This window comes from Cynocephalus volans, chromosome 3, assembly GCF_027409185.1.
Source record: "Cynocephalus volans isolate mCynVol1 chromosome 3, mCynVol1.pri, whole genome shotgun sequence".
In the NCBI taxonomy this organism is placed as follows: Eukaryota; Metazoa; Chordata; class Mammalia; order Dermoptera; family Cynocephalidae; genus Cynocephalus; species Cynocephalus volans.
The window spans coordinates 14806033-14833903 of record NC_084462.1 but is presented as its reverse complement, the minus strand read 5'-3'; the positions used below and the strand labels follow the sequence as shown (position 1 = coordinate 14833903).

Here is a 27871-nt window from a genome sequence, read left to right as displayed (position 1 = left end):
TCAAAATCTATCAGCTACAATTGGCCAAATAGCTGAGGACACTGCTAAAAGTATTGCTGCTCAACAAAAATCTTTAAACTCCTTAGCCCATGTGGTTCTTGACAACAGAATAGCTCTGGACTACTTGCTGGCCAAACAAGGAGGTGTGTGTGCAATAGCCTATACCACCTGCTGCACATATATCAGTACTGCAGGAGGAGGAGACACTTAGCTAGAAAGACTTACTCAGCAGCCTAAATGGTTACAAGATAAAAGAAAAAACAGATCCCCAAAATGACTTATTTAGCTGGTTGGGATCCTTGTTCTGTTCAGGACCACAAATGTTGTCATTATTATTAGCATTGTTGTTATATTTTTATTTGTAGAACTACTAATGATTTATATTTCTGCTTGTTCTAAATCTACGGCTCAAACTAAACATATAATTGCTCAATGTTTACAAATGAGTCATCATATAAATGAATAACATGTCATTTGAATCATGACTCACCCGTATTGCTCTTTAATTCGGCCAACCTGCAAAATATTCCACTGTTCTCTTCCCTTCCAACGAGAAACATGACTTCCTAGGAATGAGCCTTCCCAGGTCTGCGGGACCTGAAATGCACACAACTTCAAACCAAAATTGATCTTCAAAGCTTTCAATCAAAAGTTCTTGATCAAAGTGGGGAAATGATGAAGGAAATAATCAAAATGAAGCAGGTTCTCCAAAACTCAGTGCCTTGGCATAAGTCTCATGATCCTGGTATCAACATCTTGTTCTCAAGACAAACAATGGGTGTGGTTAGAACTGCTGATTTATTAATGTATAACCTGCTGGTTTTGAATAAGCCATTTAGATGTTAAGAATAGCCGAAGCATGAAATTTCTGCTTCAGGTCATACGTAGACGCTTCTGGCTCCCATGTAATAATCAGTAATCAATGACTGTGATTCTTGTGTTCCATAAGAAAAGTACAACTGCACTTGGAGCTATTCCCCTCCCTTTTGAAACTCTCTTACAAAATGCCTGTGCTTATAGCAGACTTTGGAGCACTTTCCAGTTCTGTTGGTTTGTGTTTCCCAGGTCAATCCTCAAGCTTGGCTTTTAATAAACATTTATAAATTTATTTCCACCTCAGTAGCCTTGATTTTGGTCCACAACACACACACTCTCTCTCTATTGGTTCTGTTTCTCTGGAGAACTCTGACTAATATAGCTTCACTCTATAAGTTTTAGTATATGTCACTTTTTAATTATTCAGTTCTAATAATTTTCCAATTACAGCTCCTTGTTTGACTCATGGATTATTTAGCAGTGTGTTTTAGATTTCTAATCATAGGGGGATTTCTATTATTAGTTTCAAATTAACCTTCAGTCCCTACTCACCTCCAGCTTTGCCATAGATTGGGGCTGGTTATTCCTTACTATTTTGTCAGGTCTTAGAGGGTTTTGACAAGATGCTCTTTACATTTTATCTAGCACTTTTAGTTTTCCTCAGGGGGAAGAATGGTCTGAATAACCTACCGAGCCAGATTCCCAAAAATAAAAGACGTGATTTATTACAGCTAATTTTAAAAATGAAAAAGTTACCTGTAATCCATCGCCACCCCAAAATAAGATTTATTTTCATTTTTACAAATGGCTTTTAATTTTTAAGTGTACACATAATTTGTGGTCTGATGCTTTAATCAAACATTAAAATAAACATCTACCCGGGCCACATTCTATTCAAAATTTCTATGGAACGCTTAATATTACATCCATTGGGTATTTAGGTTGTTTCCAGTTTTCCTCTGTGAAATGAAGTGGTTAAAAGCATCATCTCTGGGGCCTGACTACTTTTGTTTGTACTTGATTAACTGTGTAAACTTTGGCAATTACTTCAGTTTCATCATCCATATAATGGAGATAATGACAGGACCTACCCCAGAGGGTGGTGGTGTGAATTAAGTGTATTAATTATATATGAAGTGCTGCTAAATGTGTCTAACTCATAGAAGGCATCTAATTAGTGGAAGCTCTTCTAATTGTCGATTCTAATAACATGGTAATGAATATCACCAAGTGCTAAGTTCTGATTTATTATCCTGATCTCATTATTGCCATATTATCTAATTCCCAGCACAGTACTCAAGAGACCTTTTAACTTTTTGTTTCTCTTAGATGGGAGGCTTCACAAAGAGGACACTTATGATGATAGATCATTACTATTCATCAATTTCCCAGACAGCCAAGTGGGTGAAGCCTGGGATGCCAGAGTCAACAGGAGGGGTAAGGGGAGCAGAAAGAAACCCAGAATAGAGATCTGGGGCAAGTGAAAAATATCCTCTTGGATATTAGTGATAGACAGAGAGGCTACCAGCATTCACAGTCGATCCTGTGTGGACAGCACAGCATGCCTGCAGGAAAGATCGTTCTGAAATGTGCTGCCCAGACAGCCAGCTCAGGGAAGAAACTTTGGGAATGCAGTGAATGTGGCAACAAATTGAGTGCCTGTTCAGTCCTTTTTGGACATTGCAGAATTCATACTCAGAAAAAAAACATGTGTGTGTAGCAAATGTGGAAAAGCCTTCAGTCAGGGCAGCATTTTTCTTTTGAAACACCAGGGAATTCATGCTCAAAAGGATCCCAGTGGATGTGGAAAAGCCCCCAGAGAATATTTTTTATTCAATGACAGATGATTGTACTAAAGAGAAAATTTTTGAATGCAAAGAATGTGGGAAAACCTTCAGTCAAATCTCTTCTTTTACCGACCATCAGAGTCCATACTGCTGAAAAAAGCCCTTTGGGGGCAGTAAATGTGTGAAAGCTTTCACCCACAGCTCGTCACTAACTCAACATCAAAGAATTCACACTGGAGAGAGGCCCTTTGAATGTACAGAATGTGGCAAGGTCTTCAGCTGCAGAGCATACCTTTCTCAGCATCAGAGTTCACTCTGGGGAAATACCTTTCAGTGTCATGAACATGGGAAAGCATTCAGTCAGAATCTTATCTTACTCTACATCAGTTCATTCATACTGGAGAGAAGCCCCATAAATGCAGACAAGCCTTCAGCCAAAGTTCATCCTTTATTGAGCACCAGAGAATTCACACTGGGAAGAAAATCTAAGAGTATAGCAAAAGTGAGAAGGCTTTACCAGGAGTTCCCATCTTATTCCACATCAGAGACTTCACGCTGGAGAAAAGCCCCATAGATGTGGTGAGTGTGGAAAAGCCCCCCACAGCCATCCAGGTCTCGGTGAACATCCTAAAATCCACACTAGGGAGAAACCCCATGTATGCAGTGAGTGTGCAAACGACATCAAACAGGGCTTGCACTTCATTAATAATCAGGAAACACACACAGGAGAGAACCTTTCAATGTAAGGAGTGTGGGAAATGCTTCAGGAAAAGCATGCCACTTAAACACATCAGGCAGTTCATTCAACAGAGAGACTCTCTCTGAGTGCAATGAATGTGGAAAACCTTCAGTCAGAGCTCATAACTTATAGCACAGCAGAGAATTCACAGTGGAGAGAAACCCTATAATTGTAATGAACATGGGAGATCTTTTAATCAGGGTTCACACATTACAAATCAGGCAATTCACACTGGAGAAAAGTCATATAGATGTAATGATTGCTGCAAAGCCTTCAACCAGAACTCACATCTTTTTAAAAACATTATATAATTTATCATGAAAAGTAACTATAAAAACATATTCAAAGCCTTCACTTCTCCCCCACCCCCAACATCTGTGAATCAGCAGCAGAGAACCCTTACTATATGGATAATCTTGAGAAAATTTTCACTGATATTTAGCCTTTATCCAACACCAGAAATTTTATCCTGAAGAATGAATCTGATTCAAATTTTTATTTGCATTGGAGCACAACACTGTAAACAGCCCAAATAAATATAACCTTTTCCTTCCCTGTAAGTTTTGTGAATTAAAAGTGTATGCAAGGTGGAGTCTTGAAGATGGGTCAGTTAAAATTAGGGGCTGGCCGGTTAGCTCAGTTGGTTAGAGCACAGTGTGATAACACCAAGATCAAGAGTTTGGATCCCCATACTAGTCAGCCACAAAAAAAAAAAAAAAAAAAAAGTCATCTAAATTATTTTATGTGGAAGCCATCAGATTCCCAATACAAGGCTGTCCCAATATGTGTTATAAACATGATCCCCAAATCCCTCGCTAATAGACAAGAAGCTTTGGCTGGGGAAGGGGCTCCTGGGCTGGGAGTGGTAGGTGGTGGCAGGGAGGGGACAATCTGGAAGCATCAAGTTGCCCTTTTGGAGTCCAACCATAGGGACAGTGCAGAGGCCTTCCGTCTAGAAGAGAGCTCAAGTTTTACCTAGAAATGAGTTTTCCATACTTGTAGCAATTTGAAAAATCACTGAGAGGAAACCTCAAATGTATAAATGTTGCTTTGCCTCCCACGGATTTGTCTCCCCACTTCCCCTGGGTGACCACAAAGGATTACTCAAAGCCCATCTCTTCTGAGCAGTGAGAAGCCCTGAAGTGGTTAACTTCCCGGGAACCCTCCAGTGAGAGAGAGAGAGTGAGTTTTTCTTACATTTGGAAAACATTAGGAGAACCAGCAGTGTTTTAAAATAAGGAAATTGTTTTAAAAACCCATATTTTTTTAAAAATTAATTTACCAATTAACTTTTGCTGTTTTGATCTCAGTGAACAATTTCAGAAACCCATCAGTTTCTTCATTAGAATTTTGGAACTTTAGTTTAAAGCTATGAACTCAAAGTTTGTCAGAAACTGTACCAATCAGAGTTTTTTCATGAAATATTTGAAGACATAACATTTTAAAATTATAATTAAACCAAGATTATGACCGGTAGGTAGCATTTATATCAAGACACAGATATTTAGGAACCTTACAAGATTGTGGAACACATATCCATAACACCTTCAGTACTGACAATGTTTCCCAAATAGTCTAATTTATTTAATAAGCCAATTAGTTTTGATACATTTTTTATATATCCTTTTAGAAACTCCTGGGCCCTTGGAATTCCTCAAAGTTAAAATTAAAATGTTGAGCTTTTAGAATTTGGTTTTGGGAAGTTTTGTTAAATAACAAAAGGCTTAAAACATTTAGTTGAATAAGATCACAAATTACTACAAAAAATAAAACCAAAGTGACAAAGGGTTTCAAAGGCAGAGAGCACAAGAACTTATCATGAAATAGGTTTCCCAAACCAGTTATCTAAAGGACAAAGAAAATCTTTTACAATTTTGTATTAAGAGCAGTCAAGTGAAAAGACTTCTAGTAATCCTGTTTGATTAGTAAACCCAGGCAATCATGTGTGCTGACAAGAACATTTTTATACATTCAGGTTAGTAAATAGGCGTCCATTTATCAGAGCAAATTATACAAAGCCCAGGTTGAGTTTTAGCTATATTTACCAAATACATATTTATGGTTTCCCAGCCAAAAAACTTGGTGTAATAGATCTATACCCTTATCAGTTAATGCTAACTAGGGCCTATGCAATGGTCCCGGGTTTCCACGTGGCATTTGGAGCCATGTGGAGCTTATGACACAGGGCGTTATATACATAAAAGATATTGTTTCTCCCAGCATGGCCAGGAGGCAGAGCTGAGATAACAAGGAGACATATTGACCTAGAGACAAATTTAGGTAAAAGGTTTGAATCAAATTTTGAAAATATATTTATCAAAACTTTAGAAGACTTAAGTCACGTAAACTCGAAAAGTATACTTATTTATTTAATGAGTGTGCATTAATTATAAGCCAATTTGGTACCTTGCACATAACACAATTACACAGACATGAACATATAGACATAACATACAGCTTACACACACATATATGTGGACATAAATAACAAGAACAAACAAGGATCTTATAGATTTTGTTCAAGATTTTTTTAAAAAGCCCACTAGTGAAAAGGACAGTCATGTTTACATTGTGTTTTTTCCAAAAGACTTATTGGTGAGGCCTCACCTTGCCTTAAAGAAAGCAAGATAACAAATTTACATTGCAAAGCAAAGTATGCAAGCCTTTTCAAGAAGATGCACAGAAGACTCTCTTCCTTTAAGAAAACAGCACAGAATTCTACCATAGAATTTTGTGAAGAAATACATAGATGAGACTAGAAGAGAATTTAGAAGTCTGTTTAAGATAACCAAGTGGATGCCAGAAAATTTGAGACCATCTAGTTAAACGGGTAGATTTTAGTCTAGTTTTTGTTTTTCAAATGGGTTACTGAGCTCAAGAGCTGAGCCACCAATCAGAGATGAAACCATTTGACTCTTGAGGTTTTTAGGAAAAGAGCAGTAGACCCAAAAGGGGTCTGGTTGGCACCATGGCTGCTTTTCTTCATAAAACTCCATAGTCTTCAGAGAAAAAGAGTAGCACATGCAGTTAAGAAAAGAACCACTGCTTTTGAGAGGAGAGAAGCATCGTGCAGATAAGAAAGAAAAACATGCTCAAACAATACCAACACTATAAAGAAACATTAACTTCTTTTACTTTAGATTGTCCGATTTAAAGTTTTCTTAGTCACTGGCAAAGATTAAGTTTTATCCTTTTTTGGTGACATAAACATGTCTTAGTTTTTTGTTAAGGTCTTGGATAGGTCTCAGAGCGACTTGACATAGATTCCTAGTTGTTAGATGGGAAGCCTTAATGAGACCCATTGCAAAATTAACCAGTGATGAATTTGTTCCCAAATTTTTATGGTAAGGCTCCCTTCCTTGAGGTATCAAGGACATGGTTGTTTAATATCCACTAACAATTTTACAAGCTGCCATTCTGTTACTTACAGCTTGCTGCTTTAAGGAGAAATAGGAGTTGTAATGTATGTTCAGTCCCCCCTTCCATTAACGAATTATCCATATTTTAAGAGTAAAGAGACAGGAGGGAACTCTTCCTCAGGCCTCACTATGGCGGCGATTCCCCCAAACTCTTGGCAGCCGCCCAGCGTTTACCTGGAGACCAGCATGGGAATCATTGTGTTGGAGCTGTACTGGAAGCATGCTCCAAAGACCTGTAAGAACTTTGCTGAGCTGGCTCGTCGTGGTTACTACAATGGCACCAAATTCCATAGAATCATCAAAGATTTCATGATCCAGGGCGGTGACCCAACAGGGACAGGTTGAGGTGGCGCTTCCATGTATGGCAAACAGTTTGAAGATGAACTTCATCCAGACTTGAAATTCACTGGGGCTGGAATTCTCGCAATGGCCAATGCAGGGCCAGACACCAATGGAAGCCAGTTCTTTGTGACCCTTGCCCCTACCCAGTGGCTCGATGGCAAACACACCATTTTTGGCCGAGTGTGCCAGGGTACAGGAATGGTGAACCGCGTGGGAATGGTGGAAACAAACTCCCAGGACCGCCCGGTAGACGATGTGAAGATCATTAAGGCATACCCTTCTGGGTAAACTTGCTGCCCTCTTGGACACACCCAGGTCTTCTGAGATGGTCCCAATGAACCAGCTTCCAGGTGACCTAGAACTTCATTCTAGGTCAACATAACTCTAAACTTCATTTTGGCCTTGTAAATCATGGAGCTAATAGGGAAACCTGGGGTCTTGGGTGAGTTAGAGATGGAAGTATATTTGAGTAGTATGCTTCTTTGCTCTTCCCCCAGTGCCTAGGTTGACAGCATTTGCAGAAATGCTTATGCATGTTTATTCACAGGCTACTGTTCACTGCACATGACCCATACTGCTCCTTCTTGTGTGTGTCAGCTCTGATACACTTAGAACAAAATGAAGACTGTCATTTCACAGTGCCTAACCAAACTTCTTCCTGGGGAGATTTATATTTTGGCCTATTCTGCAGTCTAGGTTGGGTGACAGCAACAGAATTCAAAACCAAGTGGTGTCTATCAGCCTTCTTAACTCTACACACACTCTATTTCAGTCTCCTACATTTGTTCTTCCAGGGAATGTATGCATCTCTCTCTAATTTCCTTCTCAAAACCAGAGAACATCAACACCGCTGTTTCTGACACTTAGACATCCCACGCAAAGCCACATTGAATTTTTGCCAAATGAAAAATGCATCCAACAATCAAGTTCCTAAGAAGGTGTCAAGTGGGGAATGATAATGTGTAATGATTGAGAAATGAATTTATTAAAAGGAAGCAGAAGCATTGACCACTTTTTTTCCCCAGGAAGGAGTAGAAATCGGTAGCGAGCACAAGGACATACCGAATTCTGCTTTAAAAGCTATATTCTTGTAAAGGAGAAGCACCACTTAAGTTTTTTTAACCTAAGACTTTAGAGAAATTAGTAAGAGATTTTTATAAAGTTTTTTTTTAATCTTTCTAAATTTTGGGAAGAGGGGGAGGGGTTAGAGGAAGGAAGTTGATACCTGTGTAATACATAGAAACTTACAAAATAAAATGCCATTGATGGTTGAAAAAAAAAAAAAAAAGAAAAGAGTAAAGAGACAGAAAAAATATCCCCAGGGTTGAAAAGACCTAACTTTGACCTACTGCAGGCGTGCAAGAGCTAATTGAAAGCCACCTGTGATTCTCTTACCAGGATGCGTCTCCCTTCTTAGGGACTCCCTTGCTGGGATGAATTGGACGTCTGTTTCCTATCCAACGCTTGGCAGGTCAGTCTCCGATCCATGAAGAATGTCCTCATACAGGGTACCATTTTGTTGTTTTGCCCCCCACGGATTTGTCACCCCACTTCCCCTGGGTGACAGAGCCGCAAAGGATTACTCAAAGCCCATCTCTTCTGAGCAGTGAGAGACCCTGAAAGGTTAATCTCCCCCTAGAACCCTCAAGTGAGAGGCATCCCTTCCTTGGGAAATTAACCCCAAATTGGGGTTCTCTTCCTGCATTTATTCTCCAGACCAGGAAGTTACAGGAAGAGAACATAGGTGGGGTTATAGTTTAACAATATAGACTGGTAACTTTCAGTGAAACAAGTCAGATGACATTCCCTTAGAAAATTAAGTGATCCATTAACAAAAGCTTGATCTTAGCAAACATTCCTTCTCCTTCCATCAATTTTCCAGTATCTACACATATCAATCAGTAACTAGTCTGTCCTTGAGCCAGAAACCTTGCTGTGCCACAAATCTTTATCTTACACCAGAAACTTTATAGCCTGAGGGAAATTTCCAGTCCTGCACAAGGTCAATATTTGAAAATGCAGGGCTTTGGAAAACCAGGCCCTGTGAAGTACATTTGCTTTAAGAATCCTCTACATATAAATATTAGAAGAGTCTGGATAGGCTGTGAGAGGAGGACAAACCTTTCTGCTTTCCTCTCCAGCTTTGCTCCTTGTGCCAGATTCTGAGGTTACAATTGGTGGATATTTGGGGATCCTGCTACATATGAACCTCGTAAAACTTGGTGTTTGCATGAATAATATACCATACTTCTTTCAGTCCTAGGGACATAAATCTCTACTGTTTTCCTGCTTGGCCATCAATTATTGCATATTTATTACGTGCCAAGTGAGCACATTACACACACCAGCTTTTCATCCTAGAACAAACCTTCGAGGTAGGCATTTTTATCCTGTGACCAGCAGAGGAAACTAAGTTTGAGAAGCACAAACTTGTCCAGTGTAGAAGTGGAGAGGCTGAGATCGCAGCCTCTGTCCCCTTGACCCACAGCCTGGGCCCTTCACTGCCACACCACATGGCCTCATCCTCTGCCAGTCAGTTTGGGTTCACCTGGGCCTTCTCTGAGAGGGCAGTGGCTTTCCTGTGTGTTGTAACATCCTTCAAAGACAGGCCAGGGGGCTCTGGCAAACCTGGCTCCAATAGATGCCCTGGACCTCATCCAGAGCTCACCCAGGGAACTTCGAATCGTGGAATTCAAGGATCCAGAAGACAAAGATGGTGCTGGAAGTTGAGAACATCCCCAGGAAATTGTGTCAAAGCCCAGCTTCTATGCTGTCCCCAGAATTGATGCCACAAATGCTGTTTTAGCTGGCTTGGAAAGGAATGGGTAAGGGTGCGAATGTACCCCATGGGACTCTTGTAAGTCTCCCGGTTTTGAAAACCTTTGCCTGAATTAGCATTTTCCAAAGATTTTTCTGGAATACTAATAGATATTTTTTTAAAGGGGTTGGCGGGGGGGATTGCTCCATGTCTACACAAGTATAGGTTTCTGTCTTGGGTGTGCTGCTTCCTAGATTATGATCTTACTCATCTGTGCTTCAGTCTTCTCATCTGTAAAGTGGAGATAACAATAGTGCCTACCTCATAGGGGCACTGTAAAGCATTGAAGCAAAGCCTGGCACATTGCAAGTACAAAAACAAAAACAAAAAATCTATTATTTGGAACATGCTAGATAAAACATACATTAACAAATGCTTTTTTGTAAGGCTTTCTCAGAGCTGTTAACATGCTCTGTAGTTTTAACCAGGCTTTGGAAGGGAGTGAAAGTAAACTCTCAAATACATAAAGGTTGAGTAGAGCTTGCAGCATTTCCCACACATACTTGACCAACATCCTGTTTTAGGAATGTACACAGAGCACTCCACTGGGGGAAGCTGGAAGATGAACAGAGGGATACAGGACAAGCATCCAGTGGTGATGGACGACTCAGAAGTTTGGACATCGACCGGTGACTGATGTGAAGCCAGGTGAGCAACTCGAGCTATCTTCCAGGGTGCTGATGTGGAAGGCAGGGAGCCCCTGGCTCCAGCTGAGCTCTGGAGGGTGAGTGAGGGCTGCCATGGGGCATAAACCTTCGGCAGCTCCACGGCTCTCATGGCCTACAGGAGACACTTTCCTACCACCCACCCCCCGTCCTCTTTTCTGCCCTCCTCCCCTGGCAACTGTTCAAGTCTCTGCCCAGATGTCATTTATATGAGGAGCCTCTCCCACCCCACTAATTCAAGGGCCCCCCACTGCTCCCCCAGCATTCCTTGGCAAGTACAAGCTGACGGGTGCCAAGGAGGGGACAGACCAGGTGGGTGTAGATGAGACTGAACGAGGTGGTCACCGAATGCATCAGAGCCTCTGGAATCCTAAACAAATCTGACCCCCTCCCTCTAGATTCTCAAGGTTCCCCATGTATGGTGGCCAGTCCCCAATATGGCCCCCTATGATTGTCCCCTCCTCCTTTCATACCCTGTGGAGTCCTCTCCCACACTAAACAGAGCTGACCTGTGTAACCCTAGAGTATTGTGGACATGAAGCTGTGTAGTGTCCAGGCTAGGTCATAAAAGTCACCGTGGCTTCTGCCTTGCTCTCTTGGCTCACTCACTCTGGGAGAAGCCAGCTGGCATGTCATAGGGACACTCAAACCATCCCTCAGAGAGGCCCAAGTGGCAAGGACCTGAGGCCTCCGGCCAAGAACCAGCATGTGAGTGAGCCAGCTTGGAAGGGGATCCTCCAGCCCCAACTGACATCGTCACTGCAACTTCATGAGAGACCCCCCAGCCAGAACCACTCAGCCAAGCTAGTCCCACATTCACAACCCAGGGAAACTGAGATGATTTTTGTTGTTTTAGGCTGCCAGGTTTGGGGTAATGTGTGACCCAGCAATAGATAATTAATACACCGTGGCCCACAGGATAAATTCCAAGCTCCCTGGCTTGGCATCCATGACCTCTTGTGACCCAGCCCCTGCCTTCTTGTGTGGTCTTGTTTCTTACCACCACAAACTTTCTGCTTCCCAGACAGGAAGGCTTCCATGCCCAACAGACGACAGCTGCATCCAGCCTTCAGGTCCTCTGCTCACAAGCTCTTCTCCTGAACCCCTCCTCAACCCAAGCTGCCACACTCTCACACCCTCTCGCAGGAGGCCTCACATGGTGGACCACTCAGTGCCTCCAGGATACCTGCACCCCCTCCAACAATGATGGTTCCCATGCTTGCTGCTTCATGGTGTGCCCAGGAGCCTAGCAGGGCAGCTGAAGTAGGGCTGGTAACCACTCAGGAACCTCCACACCCAGCTGAGGATGAGCATCCTTCCTCTCTCCTCGGGCCCCCACCCCCTGGGCCCACACCACATCCCTAAGGGTTCAGAAGTTCCACAGAGAGGTCTCATCATGCTGGGTGGCCAAATGGGAGGGGAAAGGAGATGAACCTAGGGCTCAAGTGGAACTCACAGCCCAGCCCAAATCTAGGAGTCCTAGAGCCTCCTCCCTACTCACTGGGCCTCTAGCCATATGAGTTCCCTCCGAGGAGGGCCACAGGCCATCTCCAGCTGGATGCCTCATTCCACGGAGGGGGTCCTCAGAGTACATGTCGAGTAGTGAGCTGTCCCAACACCACTTTCATCCCTTGCCCACCCTGCCCTGTGTCTCCCTCCAGACACTAGCCATGACCCCTCACCTCTCCTGTCCCTCCTAATCCATGGATATGCCTTCATAGAACAAGCCCTAGATACAACCTAACAGATAGCCATGCCGTCAAATAAAATTGTTATTTTATTGAGAATGTTTACATTGTAGTCAGCTAACCCCCAGCCATGCAGACAACCCATGCAGAGGTCAGTACAGTAATCCATAGAGGTCCAGGCAGGGGCTCAAGTCCAGGCTCCTCATGTCAGAAGCTTCTGACTCATGGAGATGAGGCTGGACAGAACCCCACCAGTGTCTCACCTTGTATTATAGCAAAACACACCCCAATGGCATTCGGAATAGAAGAACCCAGAGGCCCTGCAGGGACACTCGCTGGTCCCACACTTGGCTTTGCATGTACACTGTCTGTGTCCCTGCACACCAGAGATGGAACCCTCGCAAGTTCACGCAGGGACCATTCCTCAGGCAAGACCTCCTTGATTGAAACCAAAGTCTCTGAGCACATTGTGAGCTGACTCCTCGTGAAAAACTGGTGAATTGTTCCCAGTCTGTTGCCTAATGGATAAAACCATCTGTCTTTGATGGAAAGGATCACACCAGGACATCTCTGACCTCAGCCTTTCCTTGTCTAAATCTGGGATGGGAATTCTGAGTGTCACCAATGCTTTGACTGAGTCCAACTTCACCTTCTTAAATGGAGGAGGAGGCATCCTCCATGCCTGAGCCCAAGTTTCTCTGCCCACAGGACAGGTGCCCATGTGTGGTGCAGGATTCACACCTCCAGCAATGGGAGGTCATTGCTCTCATTCTTGGACCCATCTGTCCTCACACTCTGCAGCAGCTCCTCCAGGTCCTTTTCCATCTCCAGCTAACAGTCCACTCCACAGGGCAGAAAGGACGTCAACAGGCCCACTTTTTTTTTTTTTTTTGAAAAAGAAATTTAATTGTCCAAAAATAGCAGGTTGTCAGATAAATGATGGTATCTTCATATAATCAAATATTACTATGTGGCCATTAAAAATAATAAAAATCTAGGTCCATGAAAAAATGCTCACTACGTATGTGACAAAAAGTTTATTAAAAAAAAATACTAAAGTAAATATGTACACATACATGTGGAAAAATTAGTAAGATACATACCAAGATATTAACAGTAATTATTTCTTGGGCCGGCCCGTGGCTCACTCGGGAGAGTGTGGTGCTGATAACACCAAGGCCATGGGTTCGGATCCCATATAGGGATGGCCGGTTTGCTCACTAAGTGAGCATGGTGCTGACAACACCAAAGTCAAGGGTTAAGATCCCCTTACCGGTCATCTTAAAAAAAAAAAAAAAAAACAGTAATTATTTCTTTTTTTTTTTTAACTTTTATTGAATCAAAACTGATTATACCTATTTTGGAGGTTCAACATTGAGATATGCTGATCAAATCAATATTACTAGCATATATATCATTAAAAATCGTAATTATCCTTTATGCCTTGTCCAATCTCTCCGCATCCCCCTCCCACGTCTGATAACCCTAGATTTCTTCTCTCCTTCTGAAAGAGTAATAGTTACTCTGTTGATTTGTTGCCTAGATGATCTGTCCAATGCTGAGGGGTGTGTTCAGGTCCCCCAGTATTATCATAGAGCAGATGCTGCTTCTGTCACTCTGAAATGGGCTTTGTAGGGACAGACATCCTCTTCTCTTCTTTATCTCTGCTGGTGACTCTCCTTGTGTCAATGCGCTCCAGTGACTGGTGGACCATCTGCATGGTGGTTGTGGCATCTAGCCACTTTTGCAGCAACTGGTGGGCCACCCATATGGAGGTGATTTTTTGGCATGCTCCTTTGTGCTGGTGGTGTGCCTCATTGTGGGCAGGGCGTCTGGTCTCCAGCTCCATACCCCAGGCCCCAGAGCGAGGCCCCGAGGCACTGGCAGTGTGCCTGGTTGTGTGGGGGGGGGGGGGGGTCCAGTCCCCTTCTCCATGCCTCAGGTCCCCATGCAGGCCCCGAGGTACTGGCACAGTGTGTCAACGGGCCCACTTTGATGTCATGGCCAAACATCACGTCGTATGGCCAGCTCCAGATGCCCTTGTGATACACTCTGTTCTTCATCACTTGAACAAAGTGCAGCCCTTGGGTCTAGGCCCTGGTCCCCTTGGCCCACATCCAGATGGAGAGTACGTTCTGAATGTCCTGGTGGGTCCGCTCCACACTGTTCAGGCTCTGGCCCAGTTGGTGTTTCCTAGTCATGATTGTCAAGCCACTCCACATGCCTTTTAATGCACTGGTCACATCACTGGCAAAGTCTCTCCCGTTTCCAGACTGGAGAATGGAAGGAGTCCCAAAACCGAAGATGTCCAGCAACACCCGACCACATCTGTGATGCTTCTCCTGATCAGAGGCCTCAGCTGGACGAACTTGGTCGTGTGATCCTGGGAGAGCATGATGAATCTGAATGGTCCATCGACTCAAGACTGCATGTCAACGAGGTCCTGGCCTCTGCGAACACCAGAGGCTTTACCACACCCCGTTCTTCACAGGGTTTAGCTTCTGGCAGGGCTGACAGAAATCTGGGTGCAGAGTGTAGCTTCCTGCATCACAATCTTGTGCTCCTTCCTCAGGTCCGCCAACAGACAGTGCTACCCTCCATGCCCAATACTGTTGTGGGCCTCACACAGCCCTCATTCTTAACGTAGTAATGAAAGCTGCCACTGTCTTCTAATGGGGGACGATCAGCATTTCCTCCTTCCTGATGCGAACCACATCAAATCGCTTCAGGCTGCAGAGAAAAGGAAGACGTCTTCCTTTCCAGTTTGGCGTTTTTCACCTGTTCGATTACTTCGCTGTATTTGTCACTTGTGAAATACATGGAACTGCCTTCCCTCTTTTTAGACATTAAAAGATTAAAACAGTGATAAAACTGTCACTTGGCATCACACCCAAGGTCCTCCCCAGATGTTCGCAATTGGGAGCTGTAACAATGAGGGGAAGCTGTAACGCAGGTAGAGAAGGCTTCAATTTACTGAAAACACAGCCCAGTCTCCCTGCCAGGGCAGTGGGCACATGCTAACCAGCAGTCTTGGCCAGCTAATGACATCATGACTATCTGATCAATACATCCAAAAATGGTATTTAAAGTTGGTATCTCATCCAACTGATTCGACACTGAATGGCATAGATACCCAAATGTGAGGCACTGACCATCAACCCTGGAATCCGGAGATACACCCATGGTGGCCACTCTCAGAAGAGCCCAGAGATAGCCCAAGGGTTGGGGCAGAAGAGCCACCTGCCCAGGCCCAGGAGGCCCAGCCAGTGAAAGTGTTTATCACACGCATGTGATCTGAGGCCAAGTCTGGGACTATTTCAGCAAAGTGTGCAGAGGTGTGTAGGGAGGGCAGAGGGGAGACGTGGGCATTAGGTTCCCAAGCAAAACCTTCAAGCCACGTTTAACCCTGACCAATCCCCTGGGCTGAAGGAAGTATGGCTCATATTGAGGCTTCCTCTGGCAGGACCCCACAGATGGAGACAGATGCCACTAACCTAAGGAGCTGTGTCCTGCAATGAGGCTGACCCTGCCTCCAAACCTGAACCCAAACAGGTCATGTCCTCATGGCTTTCCCATGTGCTGTCCCTGCAGGCCGCCTTCTTAGGGGCATCAGGCAGCCACCCAGTTCTCCCTCATGGAATCCAGGGCCTTGTGTACAAATGCCACCGCTGCCTGGATTGAGCCTACATCCATGACAAGAAGAAAGTCAAGGATGTATGTCAGGAGTCCAGTGAAAACCAGCAAAAAAAGGGAGTGCAGGGTGGAGAGAGCAGGGAGAAGGGAAGAAACAAGAGGAGAGAGGGAGAATTAGCACCTAGATCTGATCAGGGGATGTCAGCAGCCATGAGGACACCCCACATAATAAGAGCTGGGATGCCTGGTGGGCAGTCAGGATGTGCTGCCTCATTAGCTCACCCACTACAGGTCTGCCAGGGCACAGCATCATTTCAGGGGACAGAGTGCCACAGGAACAGAGCTGGGAGGTGTGTGGCCAGGCAGTCCTCCCACCCACCACTGCGGGGTCTCTTTGGGAGATCAGCTGGCTCTACCTTTGCTGTCTGCAGGGCTTGAAGCTCAGCTGCAGGGTGACAGGAAAACAAGCAGGAAGTCCATCCATCTCTGCAAGCCCCACTTTTGCACACAGGGACTGCTCAGTGTAGTGGGTGTGGGCTCCAGGAATACTGCAGAGGGAGATGATGCAAAGTGAGCCCAGCTTTGCCCCATGGCTCACTTGGGTGAGAGCGGTGCTGTTAGTGACGACACCGCGGGTTTGGATCCCATATAGGGATGGCCAGTGTGCTCACTAGCTGAGCGTGGTGCAGACCACACCAAGCCAAAGGGTTACGATCCCCTTACCAATCGAAAAAAAAAAAAATCAGAAAAAAAAAAAAAGTGAGCCCGGCTTTCTCATGGGCTCCCACTAGGACACTGGGTACACTTTGCTCCAAGGGGCTTTAGGTTGTAATAAGATCACACTTGAGAGTTCATGGAGGCTTTTAAGAAGCATGTATTTGAGACAGAAGTTCACTTCAGATAATAAATTAGTGCAGATAAAAACATTTGGGGAGTTAAATATAATGAAATGGAAACATTCACACCAGTTTAACTTTCACTCAAGGAGGGAGATGGGAAGACCTCCTCTCCCCCCACCACAAAATCCTAGGCCTCAGAACTCCCACCCCCACCTTACACCCAACCCCTGCTTGAGGCCTCTCTTCTTCTCCTTGAAGAGCTCTCTGTAGCTGCTGATGTCTTTGATGCTCCGGCAGACTTTGAGGCTGCGCTCCGGGTTGGGATCGTTGTCTCTGACAATCTGCAAGCCAGCATCAAAGTGTGCAAGGGCCTTGGCCAGGTGCCTGGCGGTGAGCCTGTGCAGGGCTGGCGAGCTGTCCTCCTCCCACCCCCACCCCACCCCACCGCCCCGCGGCCCACTCCTGCTCCAGTCCCATCAGTTCCTCGTTGGACAGGTCCGCCCCCCAGCACTGCAGCAGTTCGGCCACACCTGCTTCTGCCACCTCTGCAAAACCTGCGCTGTGTGCCAGCGCCACACTATCGCGCCGGATCTGTGGGAGGGTTTCCACGTGTCCGCTGCCCAAACCGCTCTGGACGCACTTGGGCCACAGCTTTCTCCACCCTCCGTTCAGCGTGGCTGGCGGGAGCTCCTCCCAAGACTCGGAGATGTTGTCAACGGCATCGAGGACGCCAGAAGTTCTGGACCGCCGCCCGCCCTCACCACCAGCAGGCAGAAGACCCTCCGCAGGTAACAGAACTTGAAGAGGGCCGCGACGCCCTGGTTCATGGGCTGGATAAGGGCCGTGGTGTTCCTGGCAGGCACTCCACGCGCACGTGGTCAGAGAGGTGTTCAGGTTCCCAGGGTGGCCGGGCCGCTGTCCAGGACGAGCAGCGCTTTGTTCGGAAGGCCGTGCTGGGAGCAGTACCTCTCCACAGCGGGGCAGAAGAGGTGCACGAACCACTCCTGGAAGAGGCTCATGGTCACACAAGCTTTCTTGTGCGAGCGCCACACCACGGGCAGGTTGGGCTTGGAGAAGCCCTTGAGGGCACACGGGTTCTCCGACGGGTACACGAGCAAGGGCTTCAGCCTGAGGTTGCCAGCCGCGTTGCCACCAAGCAGCAGGGTCGGGAGGTCTCTGGCGGGTTTGAACCCGCGGGGCCGACTTGTCCTCCATGGAAATGAACGTCCTGTCAGGCAGACGCTTCCAGAAAAGCCTGGTCTCGTCCACGTTGAACACCTGCCAGGCCGTGTAGCCGCCCTCCTGGATCACCCTCCGGGTACTTTCGCGTGGCTTCTGCGTTGGAACCCATAGCCTCACCGCTGGGCCCTATGCTGCGGCAAGCTGTGGCGCACCTTGAACCGGGCAAACCACCCGCGACTGGCCCCGAGGGCTTCGGATTCGGCGCTGTCGCTCTGCTCCCGCTTAAGGTCTTCGAACAGACTGCGGGCTTTCTCCTGGATGGGCACCACGTTGATGGGCACGTTGCGCTGGTTCTGGTCCTCGATCCACACGCTCAGCAGCCGCTCCATGTGCTCCATTATCAGGCTGCGGCTACGTGTCAAGCTGGTGGCCGCCTGCGAACCCTCCTGGATCTTCTTGTTGTCACGAATGGCGGCCACAGTGGCGGTGGACAGCCCCAGTGCCTTCCCGATTCTGCTGAGCTTCTCTCCACCTTCCAAACGCCGCAGCACCTCAACCTTCACCTGCAGGTTGATGGCCTTGCGGTCCCATTTGGCGATTCAGCACTCGCTGCTGGAGCTCAGCGGCCTCTTCAGGGGCCTCTTCGGGCCTGAGACGGTGGAGAGGAAGGTTCTGTCTGCACCACTCTCTCTGTACATCACAAGAGAGTATTTGTGCTCCCACCCTGTGCCCGCTGACCTAAGCGCTGCTACTGCCCTGGCCCTGACCCTCTGTAAAAGGGGGCGACAACTTTACTGGTGGGAAGTGGGACTGACTTGGGTAACACCTGTTAAAGATCATGTACAAGTCTCTCTTTAGGTAGATTAGGGTCCACATTAGGTCACAGAGCTCACTTCCCACTGTATGAATGCTGCCCCCCTGGACTAAATTAACTGCATTCTCAGGAATGCAGCAAGCTTCTGTAAACCCACTAGGACTTGATAACCATGCCCCCACTGGCCATCACCAGACTCGCCAGCCTCCCCAAGGATCCAGGTTGGTGCCATACACAATAAGCTGTCAGACCAAATGCAGAAGTCAGGAATTGAAGGGCTTGTGGAGACAGGGGAAAAAACAGTCTGGATAGATCCTGGCTCAGCACAGGAACTTACAGCAACTGCACAGAAAACTGAACTCTGAGCTTCCAGGCAGCCAGGTAAAGGAGAGAAACAAGAAGCGTCCAGTTACAGAAAACATATTTTCATGGTGCTAAGCTTGGCGAGACCTTGAGCAATATCATTAAAGATGTCACAAGACTCATGTTTTCTTTCATGTTTTCTTTGTTTTGGGGGAGGGTCTGCTGGAGGTTTATTTTTAAAGGTGATACATACGCATGGTAAAATAACCCCAACATGCCACAGGAGAACCAGGCAAGGGGAGAGTCTCCCTCCTACTGCAGAGCCCAGAGGCAGCCACTGAGCCCACTTTCTCATGTGTCCTTCAACAACAGGGCAGACCAGGCACCTTGTTTCTTCCAAAAACAGCACCTCTCAGAACTCAGCTTTTCACTCTTCGTTTGTGATCAGAGTTTTACAGTAAAGCATCCCTGGCTGTTCTCTAAGAGTTGCCAGCATTCCAGTAACCTGTAGGACACCTGGTGAGCCCAGCTCTGGGGTGGATCCGGACAGGGCCATCATGGGAGTTCCCAGGCCCTGCAGGGCATCAGGAAGCCCCCAAGAATCGCAGTCAAGGGCAGAAAGGCCAGCATGTCATCCAGCCTCCCTGCTCACTTGGCAGGAGACCCAGCATGCTCCTTGACTATCACACCCTCCTTTCCATGCATTTTCAGTTAGTGTCTGTGAGCAAGGCTCTGGGGCAAGCCCCTCGGTTACCCACCAGGACCACAAACAGTTGAGTGCCCTGTGACACACAGACAAGCTTCAGTGTCTGCCTCATGAGGCAGAGCCATTCTGGGGAGGCCACGCTGGGTAGAGAGTGGGAGGTGAGCTGTTTGTCATGACCCACCTTGGCTCCCATCCCTAGCCAACAGGGACAACCACATGGGGCTACCTACAGTGAGGACTGGAAGTGAAATGGCCCTACACAGTGCTCAGCACCAAAGCAGGGGCTGCAAGGACATCAGGGGCTGCAGGCTGGGAGACAGGGGAGGCAAAAAGGACTGGCAACCAGGGCAGGGGTATGTGTTCTAGAGTGAGAAACGGGCAACAACCCACATGCCTTGGCTAGGCTGGGCAATTGACTCCTATGGAGCCACTAAAAAGGGAGGACTGCTTGTGCCACTCAGAGGGCCCCTAATATGAGATGGAGTGAAAACGGCAGGGCATGGAGTGTTAATGGGCTTTCTTTGGAAATGTCAGTGCACCTATGTTCATACACACATATGTGTGTTTCCCACAAGTATACACAAGAGAAGGGAGGAAAGATGCACAACAGTTAACAGCGGCCTCCTCCAGAGATCAGATGTGAGACCAGAATTTTACATACTTGTGTAAGGTTTGAATTATTTTATAATGTACATGTGTTATACGTGGGAGGACAGATAATGACTAGTATATTTCTATCTCTGTACAACAGAAATTATGCCTAAATTAATCAAAGAAAACCCACTTTTGGAAAGTCAGGCAGAACCCCAGGCTGGATAGTGAGACGGGGACAAGAAGCCTGCTGGAGCCGGCTCCTGTGCCTGTGGGTTTGGGCCCTGAGGTCCCGAGACCCAGAGACAAATACCTACCTCACTACTAGAAAGCATGAGCCTGGGAGGGACACACCCTCAGAACGAGGAGCTGGGGGAAGCAGCTCCTGGACCAAGCCTGAGGGTGAAGGGAGGCCTGGGGTGCTTGGGCACAGCTGCTGAATATGCCCCCTCCATGGCCTGGGGTGAAGAGGGGATGCAGAGGGCTGGGACGATAGGATGTGACATCTGTGACCTTGAAGGACTCACAGCTCACCTGAGCTCCATCCATGAAGGGCTTGGCCGACTCTGCCAGGTCTCCAGACCACCAGTCCCTGGAAGGGCCTTGGGCCAGTGCTGAGGAGAAAAGGGAGTGTTAGTGTCCTCAGCCCCACTAGGAGCACACAGGGGCCATGCACCTAGGCCAATCAATCAGGTAGTCAACATGTGGCCAGTGTCCTCAAGTTTGGACTAGATACTAGCCTGGGACTCTCAGCTGGACAGGACATAGGCCTGCTCTCCAGGCCACACAGACTACCCCTCTCTAACATGCAGTCCCCTCTGGTACACATACACATATGCACATGCACACACATACACACCCACCCAGAGTACTCCCGAGATCCCTGAAACTCAAGTCACTGAAACACAAAGGAAGTAACTAGATTAGAAGCTTCATTCAGCTGTAACCAGGCATGCCGTAAAGAGCTGACCCAGCAGGCCTGGGCTGTTCAAACCCTGCACATTCCAAACAAAGTTCTGGCCTTTGACCTGCTCCAAGGAGGCAACCTCTAAGCGCTTGGAATATCCTGCCTGTTAAGATTGTCTGTGTCTATCTAAGGCCCTGGGTCACACCAGACAGTTTATGCTAACTGCAATTTATGGTGGGAGACTTGGGCCATGCTGCATCCATCTGATCTCTGGGGTTGCTGGAGTCTGAGTAACTGAAGTCAGTCATGTGAATGCTCCATGCCTATGTGACTGACCCCCAATAAAAACCCATGACACCATGGCTCAGGGGAGCTTCCCTGGTTGACAATTTCCTTGGATATTGTCGCACATCAATGTTGGGAGAAATAAGCACTGTCCACACAACTCCACTGGGAGAGAACAACTGGAAGCGCATCCCTGGTTGCTCCTAGACTCTGCCCTATGCACCTATTTCCATTGCTGATCTCAATTTGTATCATTCCACTGTAATAAGCTCTAACTGTGAGTATAACAGTCTTGCTGAGTTCTGAGAGTCCTAGCAAATCAGTGAACCTGAGGGTGGTCTTGGGGGCCCCTGAACATACTGGGACAGTGACAGCTAAGGAAGAGCTCAGGACACCCAGCTCCTGGACTCCCTAACAGCATCACAGCAGTTCATCCAGAGATAGCCAGTGCCAACCCTCTTCCCTCACAAATGGGGCATCAGAGGACACAGGAACAATGGGCAGAGCTGAGACCAGGTAAGGGCACAGGGCAAAGGCAGGAGTCTTCATGTAAATGTGAACTGAGGCAAACTTGAAACCATGTGATTTCAAAGCCCAGTAGACATAACCATTCATGACCCACAGAGATCCATGTAAGTGCTAGGCCTGAACCCATTCAGTGACCTGTGGGCTACTATTCCAACATCCATGTGGTTATGTTGCAAAATTCCTCTTCATAGTACGCATCATCTAAGCAACCGTTCAATGAGAAACTAGGAACCAAGGGGCCAGACCTCCAAGGAGGAGGCAAATGCTGGCTGTTGTTCAGGAGACAGCTTGCCTCAAACGCTGGTGACAGGCTTAGAAAACGGAGCCCAGCACTACAGCAAACACCACACAAGGACCACAGGTACATGCACCCAAGATGTCTCACCTGCACCTCACGTTCATGTGCAGCCAAAAACAAGTCCTGCAACATCAAGGTTTTTAGTTTGCTTAGCAGTAGCTGAATCCAGTTTGGAACTTTTCCAACCTGTGCAGAACCAGCTTCATCAGGCCCTCCCCAGTACCAGCCGGCAGGGGCCCCTCCCCAAGGGTCTGGATCCTAGCCCCACATTCTCCTTATTTGAGCTTCTAGTTGACATAATTGCAACCTCTTCCCTTTGTTCTTGCCAGTCTAGGAATGAATGCTGTTCCCTGCAGTTCATGGACACTTCAGGGATTTATTTTTGATACTTTTTTATTCCTTTAATAGCTACATAAGGGCCGGCCTGTGGCTCACTTGAGAGAGTGTGGTGCCGATAACACCAAGGCCACGGGTTTGGATCCCTATATAGGGATGGCCAGTTAGCTCACTTGGGAGAGCGTGGTGCTGACAACACCAAGTCAAGGGTTAAGATCCCCTTACCAGTCATCTTTTTTTAAAAAAAAACCTACATAAAATCTTTTACATTAACTTCCCCCTGTTAAAACAAGTGGTGTGTTAGCAGTCCCTCAAAAGGTCAAAAAGTGTTACCATATGACCCAACAGTTCTACTTGTAGGTATATACTCAAGAGATATGAAAACACATGTCCACAAACAAATGTGCACACCAATGTTCACAGCAGCATTATTCATAATAGCCAAAAAGTAAAAACCACCCAAATGCCAATTGATGGATACATGAATAAACAAAATGTGGTATATCCATGCTGAAATATTATTCACTTATAAAAATGAATGAAATTCTGACACATTACAACCTCAAAAACATTATACTCCAAAAGAAGCCAGACATAAAAGGCCACATTATTATATGATTCCATTTAATGAGATGTCCAGAACAGGCAAATCCATAGAGACAAAAAGACTAGTGGTTGCCAGGCATTGGGAGGACAGGGATGTAGAGTGGTGACTGCTAATGGGCACGAGGTTTCTTTTGGGGGTGATTAAATTCTGGTATTAGTGGTAATGGTTGCACAATCTTGTGAATATACTAAAAATCCCTGAATTGGGGCTGGCCAGGTAGCTCAGTTAGTTAGAGCATGGTACTGATAACACCAAGGTCCAGGGTTCCATCCCTGTACTGGCCAGTTTAAAAAAAAAAAGAAAGAAAGAAAGAAAGAAAGAAAATTCCCAGGCCGGCCCGTGGCTCACTCGGGAGAGTGTGGTGCTGATAACACCAAGGCCCCGGGTTCGGTTCCCATATAGGGATGGCCGGTTCGCTCACTGGCTGAGCGTGGTGCTGACAACACCAAGTCAAGGGTTAAGATCCCCTTACCGGTCATCTTTTAAAAAAATAAAAATAAAAAATAAAAAATAAAAAAAAAGAAAGAAAGAAAATTCCTGAATGGTATACTTTTTTTAGTATGTCCATTATACCTTAGTAAAAGTATATCTTTAAAAAAAAAAGTACTGTGGTTTCTACCTCCTGATGAAGAAGGTGAAGTAGACTGGAAGCACTGCGTAGACGTGTGTGAGTAAATGACTAAACAGAGAAACAAATGTCAAGATGAACGATGGCTGGAACGTACCTTCCCTCCTGCCTACTTCATGGTTATCACCCACTCCCAACTACACAGGTGTACACACATGCATGGAGCCCAAGGTGAAGGCATCACACACCAGGAACTACAAAGTCACCCCCGACCAGGCCAGCCTCTGTGCTCAATTCTTCTTCCCTCCACCCCGTCCAGGGGAAGGACACCCAAGTTGTGACTAGTGGTCTCATTGTCCACCTCTCCAAACAGACCAGGCTCCATGAGGGCAGAAACCTTGTGTACTTCCCCACTGTATCCACAGGGCCTGACATGTGGCAGGCACTCAAGAGACCTTGTGGGGAAGGAGAAAAGGCAGGGAAAACAGGCTTGGTGCACCCTGAGAGGGTGGAAGTCACACCAACTTCAAGCTCCCACCTCTGGGGAGTTCAGAGGTTGCAAAAGGCTTCAAATGTATTGCAGCTTCTAAATCCCTCTCCCTAAGACAGGGACATTGACAGCCTAGGCAGATGGGGCAGAGGAACACTCAGGGCCCGGGGTCGTGAACTGTGTCCCCTCACACATTCCCCCACCCCCGGGCCTCCTGACAAGTCCCCTGGATCCCTGTGGCTCACCAGTCTCCTGCAACATCTGGACAAGGTTCTCAACCAGCACCACAGCCTCCTCCCCGCTCTCAGGACATTGGGACTCCACACAGACCTGGGTGTCAGGTGACAGCACACCCAGGAACTGCTCCAGCACCAAGAGCTCCAGTGTCTGCTCCTTGGAGTGTACCTCGGGCTGCAGCCACCGGCAGCACAGCTCGCGCAGGTGGGCCAGAGCATCTCGAGGGCCAGCCGCCTCCTCATAGCAGAAGCTGCAGAAGCACTGCTGGGGCTCCCTGGTGAGCTCAGGTGGCAGGGTCAAGGGCTGAGGGTCAGGCTCCCACAGGGTGGCCTCATCCTCCTCCATCTTGATGACCACAAGCTCTTCCTGCTCTAGGGGTGCTGGGCTGTCCGTCATAGCAAGGTGGGAAGCCAGCCTCCCTAACCCTCACTCAAGACACACACACCACCTGCCTGGACACACACCCATCCAGTCAAGGCCATGGGCCGACCACATCCCTCCACCTGCCCACACCTTGCAATGCCACTGTTATGGGGGAAACTGTCTGCAGACCTGGCTCCCCAGGCTCCTCCACATCCTGACCAGGTAGTAAGACGGTACCTCCTGATCTGTACCCTCAAGAGGATGCCTGAGGCAGCTAGCCAAATAGCTCAGTTGGTTAGAGCACGTTGTAAACCAAGGTCAAGGGTTCGGATCCTCTTACCGGCCAGCTGCCAAAAAAAAGAGAGTATGCTTGGCACTGAGAATCTGGACAACAGAAAAGCAAGCACACCCGTGCTCAGGCCAGACTGGCAGGGCAGAAAGGGCTGTCACCAGTGCCAGGCCAGGAGAACTGTTCCTGGAGACAGGTGGTGTGGTTGTGCCCGGTGTCTAACAAACAGAGAGCCCCACCATTAGCAAAGCAGAGCTGCTGGTGGGAACTAGCAGAGGGTAAGTACCCAGTGAAGGTCTGAGGGGCACAAGAGCGACATGGGGGACAAAATGGAAGGGCAAGTCAGAGGTTGGGGCAGTTGCAATGCAACCAGCAGGAGCCTGAATGGCAACAGGTGGCATCTCTACTGGAAGACTATCCTTCTCCCATAGCAGATTTCTACAGGGACTAGAGGCTTAGTTCGACTAGCCAGTTGACAGAGAAAGATATCTAGCCTATAATGCTGAACAAAAAAGTAAGCTGGGGCCCTCCTCCTCAAAAAAGATCCCATTACGTTAGAATTTTAAAACAAACTTCTGCGGGTGTACGTGTGTGTGCACGGGCACTACTGTTAAATAAGTTCAGAAAAGGGTCAAAAACAACAAATGCCTGGCTGACAATTGTGGGGAAAGGAATTGGACGCCCATTTTTTCTTTTATAAAATGTCTGCTTACCATATGAACTTGCTTTGCAATGGCCATTTGTTACCATTGCAACTTCAAAAAATTAAAAATTGTTTCAATGCCAATACATGTTTCTAAAGGGGCTGGTCAGGGCTTCCCAGACCCGGTCACTCCCATCCCATCCACTTAGGGCTCCTCACACCCCAGGAGGGTGCCCTGAGGAGGTGACAGCTGAAGTGAAAGCATTCTGGGTAGCAGGAACAGCACAGGTAAAGGCCAGTGTGGCCAGGGCGATCCTGTAGGGCCTTGGGACAGGTAGTTATCTGAAGTTTAATCTCCGGGTGCGGGATCGCCCTCCCCACTTCAATGTACAGAAGGACAGTTGCAGTGGGAACAAAGAGGGGACCCAGGCTAAGGAAATCCAGAAGGACTTCCTAGAGGAGGTGACAACAGCTTAGGGGGCGCTGAGTGGGAAAGCGTACGCGGTGTGCACAGAACTGAGGATTGCTGCTAGTTCAGGAATGTTGTCTGAGAGGGGGCAGAGGACCCATTGGCCGGCCGTTTGCCTCTCTCGCACGCCAGACCCGGAGGCGTGGCCAGAGAGCCGCCCTCAAGGCGGACCCGCTTCTGGGTCGTGCCCGGACTCCAAGTCCCAGCGGCACCCCCCTTTTCCTTTGGTCTCGCTCGAGCTCCTACAGAGGAGGGAGGAGCTTCTCCGCCCCAACTCCCTGTCGCCCGCCGGCCAACTGCGCACCCTATCCTGGGCCTTCCAGACGACACTGGCCGCCCCGTGCTCGGACTCACCGGCCCCGAGAGCTACGCAACCTGCTCGCTGCGCGAGAACGACGACCAACCACCCCGTGCCCGAGGATTGGAAGCTTCCGGCCGCCTAGCAAGCTACTTCCGGCGCATGGTCCTCCCACCGCCCCTCAAGTGCGACCCCGTCCCTCTTCCCGACCTTCCGTGCAGGAGCGAGGAGGAGGCGGGGCGATCAAGCGCTTTGGTGTTTCTATGGCAACAGCACACGTGCCGGAAGTGAGAGATGCAGGAAATGCATGTCCGAGGGGCCTTCTGGGAAATGTAGTTCTGGCGGCGTTGGAAGACCGGCCCATCGAGTGAAAAGCTACATTTCCCAAGAGGCAGCGGTAGCTGCGCTCAGGCTGCCAGAAAACGCAGTTCTTCAGAGCCTGTGAGAGGGCGCTTGTGGAGCGAGTCCGGAGCGTTAGGCTGAGCGTTTAAGGTCCGGGCGCCGACCTTGGCTTTGAGGAGAGTCCTGGAGCCACAGGCTCACGTATTCGTTATCACCGCCACGCACTGCCTGCGAGACCTCGGGTCCAGTCGCGTTCCCTCACCCGGCTGTACCGCGCTCACTCCAGTGGGTCGCCTCCGCCAATACCGGGGCTACCCCTCCGCCAGTCCAACCACCTTGCCATGCTGGGCTGCCCCCGAGCTCCTCTCTGACTCGCGACATTTTGAAATGACCAGTTTCCCGTTTGTTAGAATTGTTGTTAGAAGGTGGGACACCACCTTCCCAGAAAGACTTTTTTGTCTTCTGCCCCAACTAAAATGGGGTCCCTCCTAAGTCATAACCTTGACACATAGAATGTAACTTCTGGACTGGCAACTCCTGAAGCCAATCTCACCCATCCTGGTCTCCCCAATACCTAGTACAAGTGCTCATAATTTGTGTAATGGATGGGATTGATTGGAAGGAGCAGAGAGAAATCTCAACTCTGTCCCCAAACCCTCCATTTGTAATTTACATGCATGAGAAATACTCTTTAAAAAAAAAAAAAAATTAGATGATAACCCAGTCACCTGGGTCCTAAGAAAAGTCCCTTACCTTCTCCTTTGCCATCTGCTTTGCCAGGAAAGCCATGGAAGGGCATCATCTGGCCTTTCCCCCACTAAGGCTGGGCCTTCTAGCCCCTCCTCAGCCACCAGCCCCATCACTGTGGG

General features: G+C 47.6%; 1 protein-coding gene and 1 pseudogene across 1 annotated transcript; one reads left to right on the top strand and one right to left on the bottom strand.

Annotated features, from left to right (window-relative positions):
* The first annotated feature begins 6890 nt into the window (after positions 1–6890).
* LOC134373900 (peptidyl-prolyl cis-trans isomerase-like 1) lies at positions 6891–7391 on the top strand (annotated as a pseudogene).
* A 7552-nt stretch (positions 7392–14943) lies between these two features.
* Positions 14944–26795, bottom strand: LOC134372464 (uncharacterized). The gene is made up of 6 exons (XM_063089957.1): positions 26717–26795; positions 20877–20956; positions 17182–18577; positions 16960–17087; positions 16324–16455; positions 14944–15004 (listed from the first exon to the last, which is right to left on the bottom strand). The coding sequence occupies exons 3-6, from the start codon at positions 17959–17961 to the stop codon at positions 14944–14946; spliced, it is 1101 nt and encodes a 366-aa protein (XP_062946027.1). The 5' UTR covers positions 17962–18577; positions 20877–20956; positions 26717–26795.
* Positions 26796–27871: the final 1076 nt, after the last annotated feature.

Excerpts from the sequence above, each read along its gene's own strand:
- LOC134372464 (XM_063089957.1), bottom strand. The coding sequence starts at position 17,961 with ATGGAGGACAAGTCGGCCCCGCGGGTTCAAACCCGCCAGAGACCTCCC. Across the intron at positions 16,456-16,959 it reads AAGCAGGGGTTGGGTGTAAG|TATTCCTGGAGCCCACACCC; the intron begins GTGGGGGTGGGA and ends CTCCCTCTGCAG. Across the intron at positions 15,005-16,323 it reads AAGCCCTGCAGACAGCAAAG|CCTGAAGCGATTTGATGTGG; the intron begins GTAGAGCCAGCT and ends TTTTCTCTGCAG.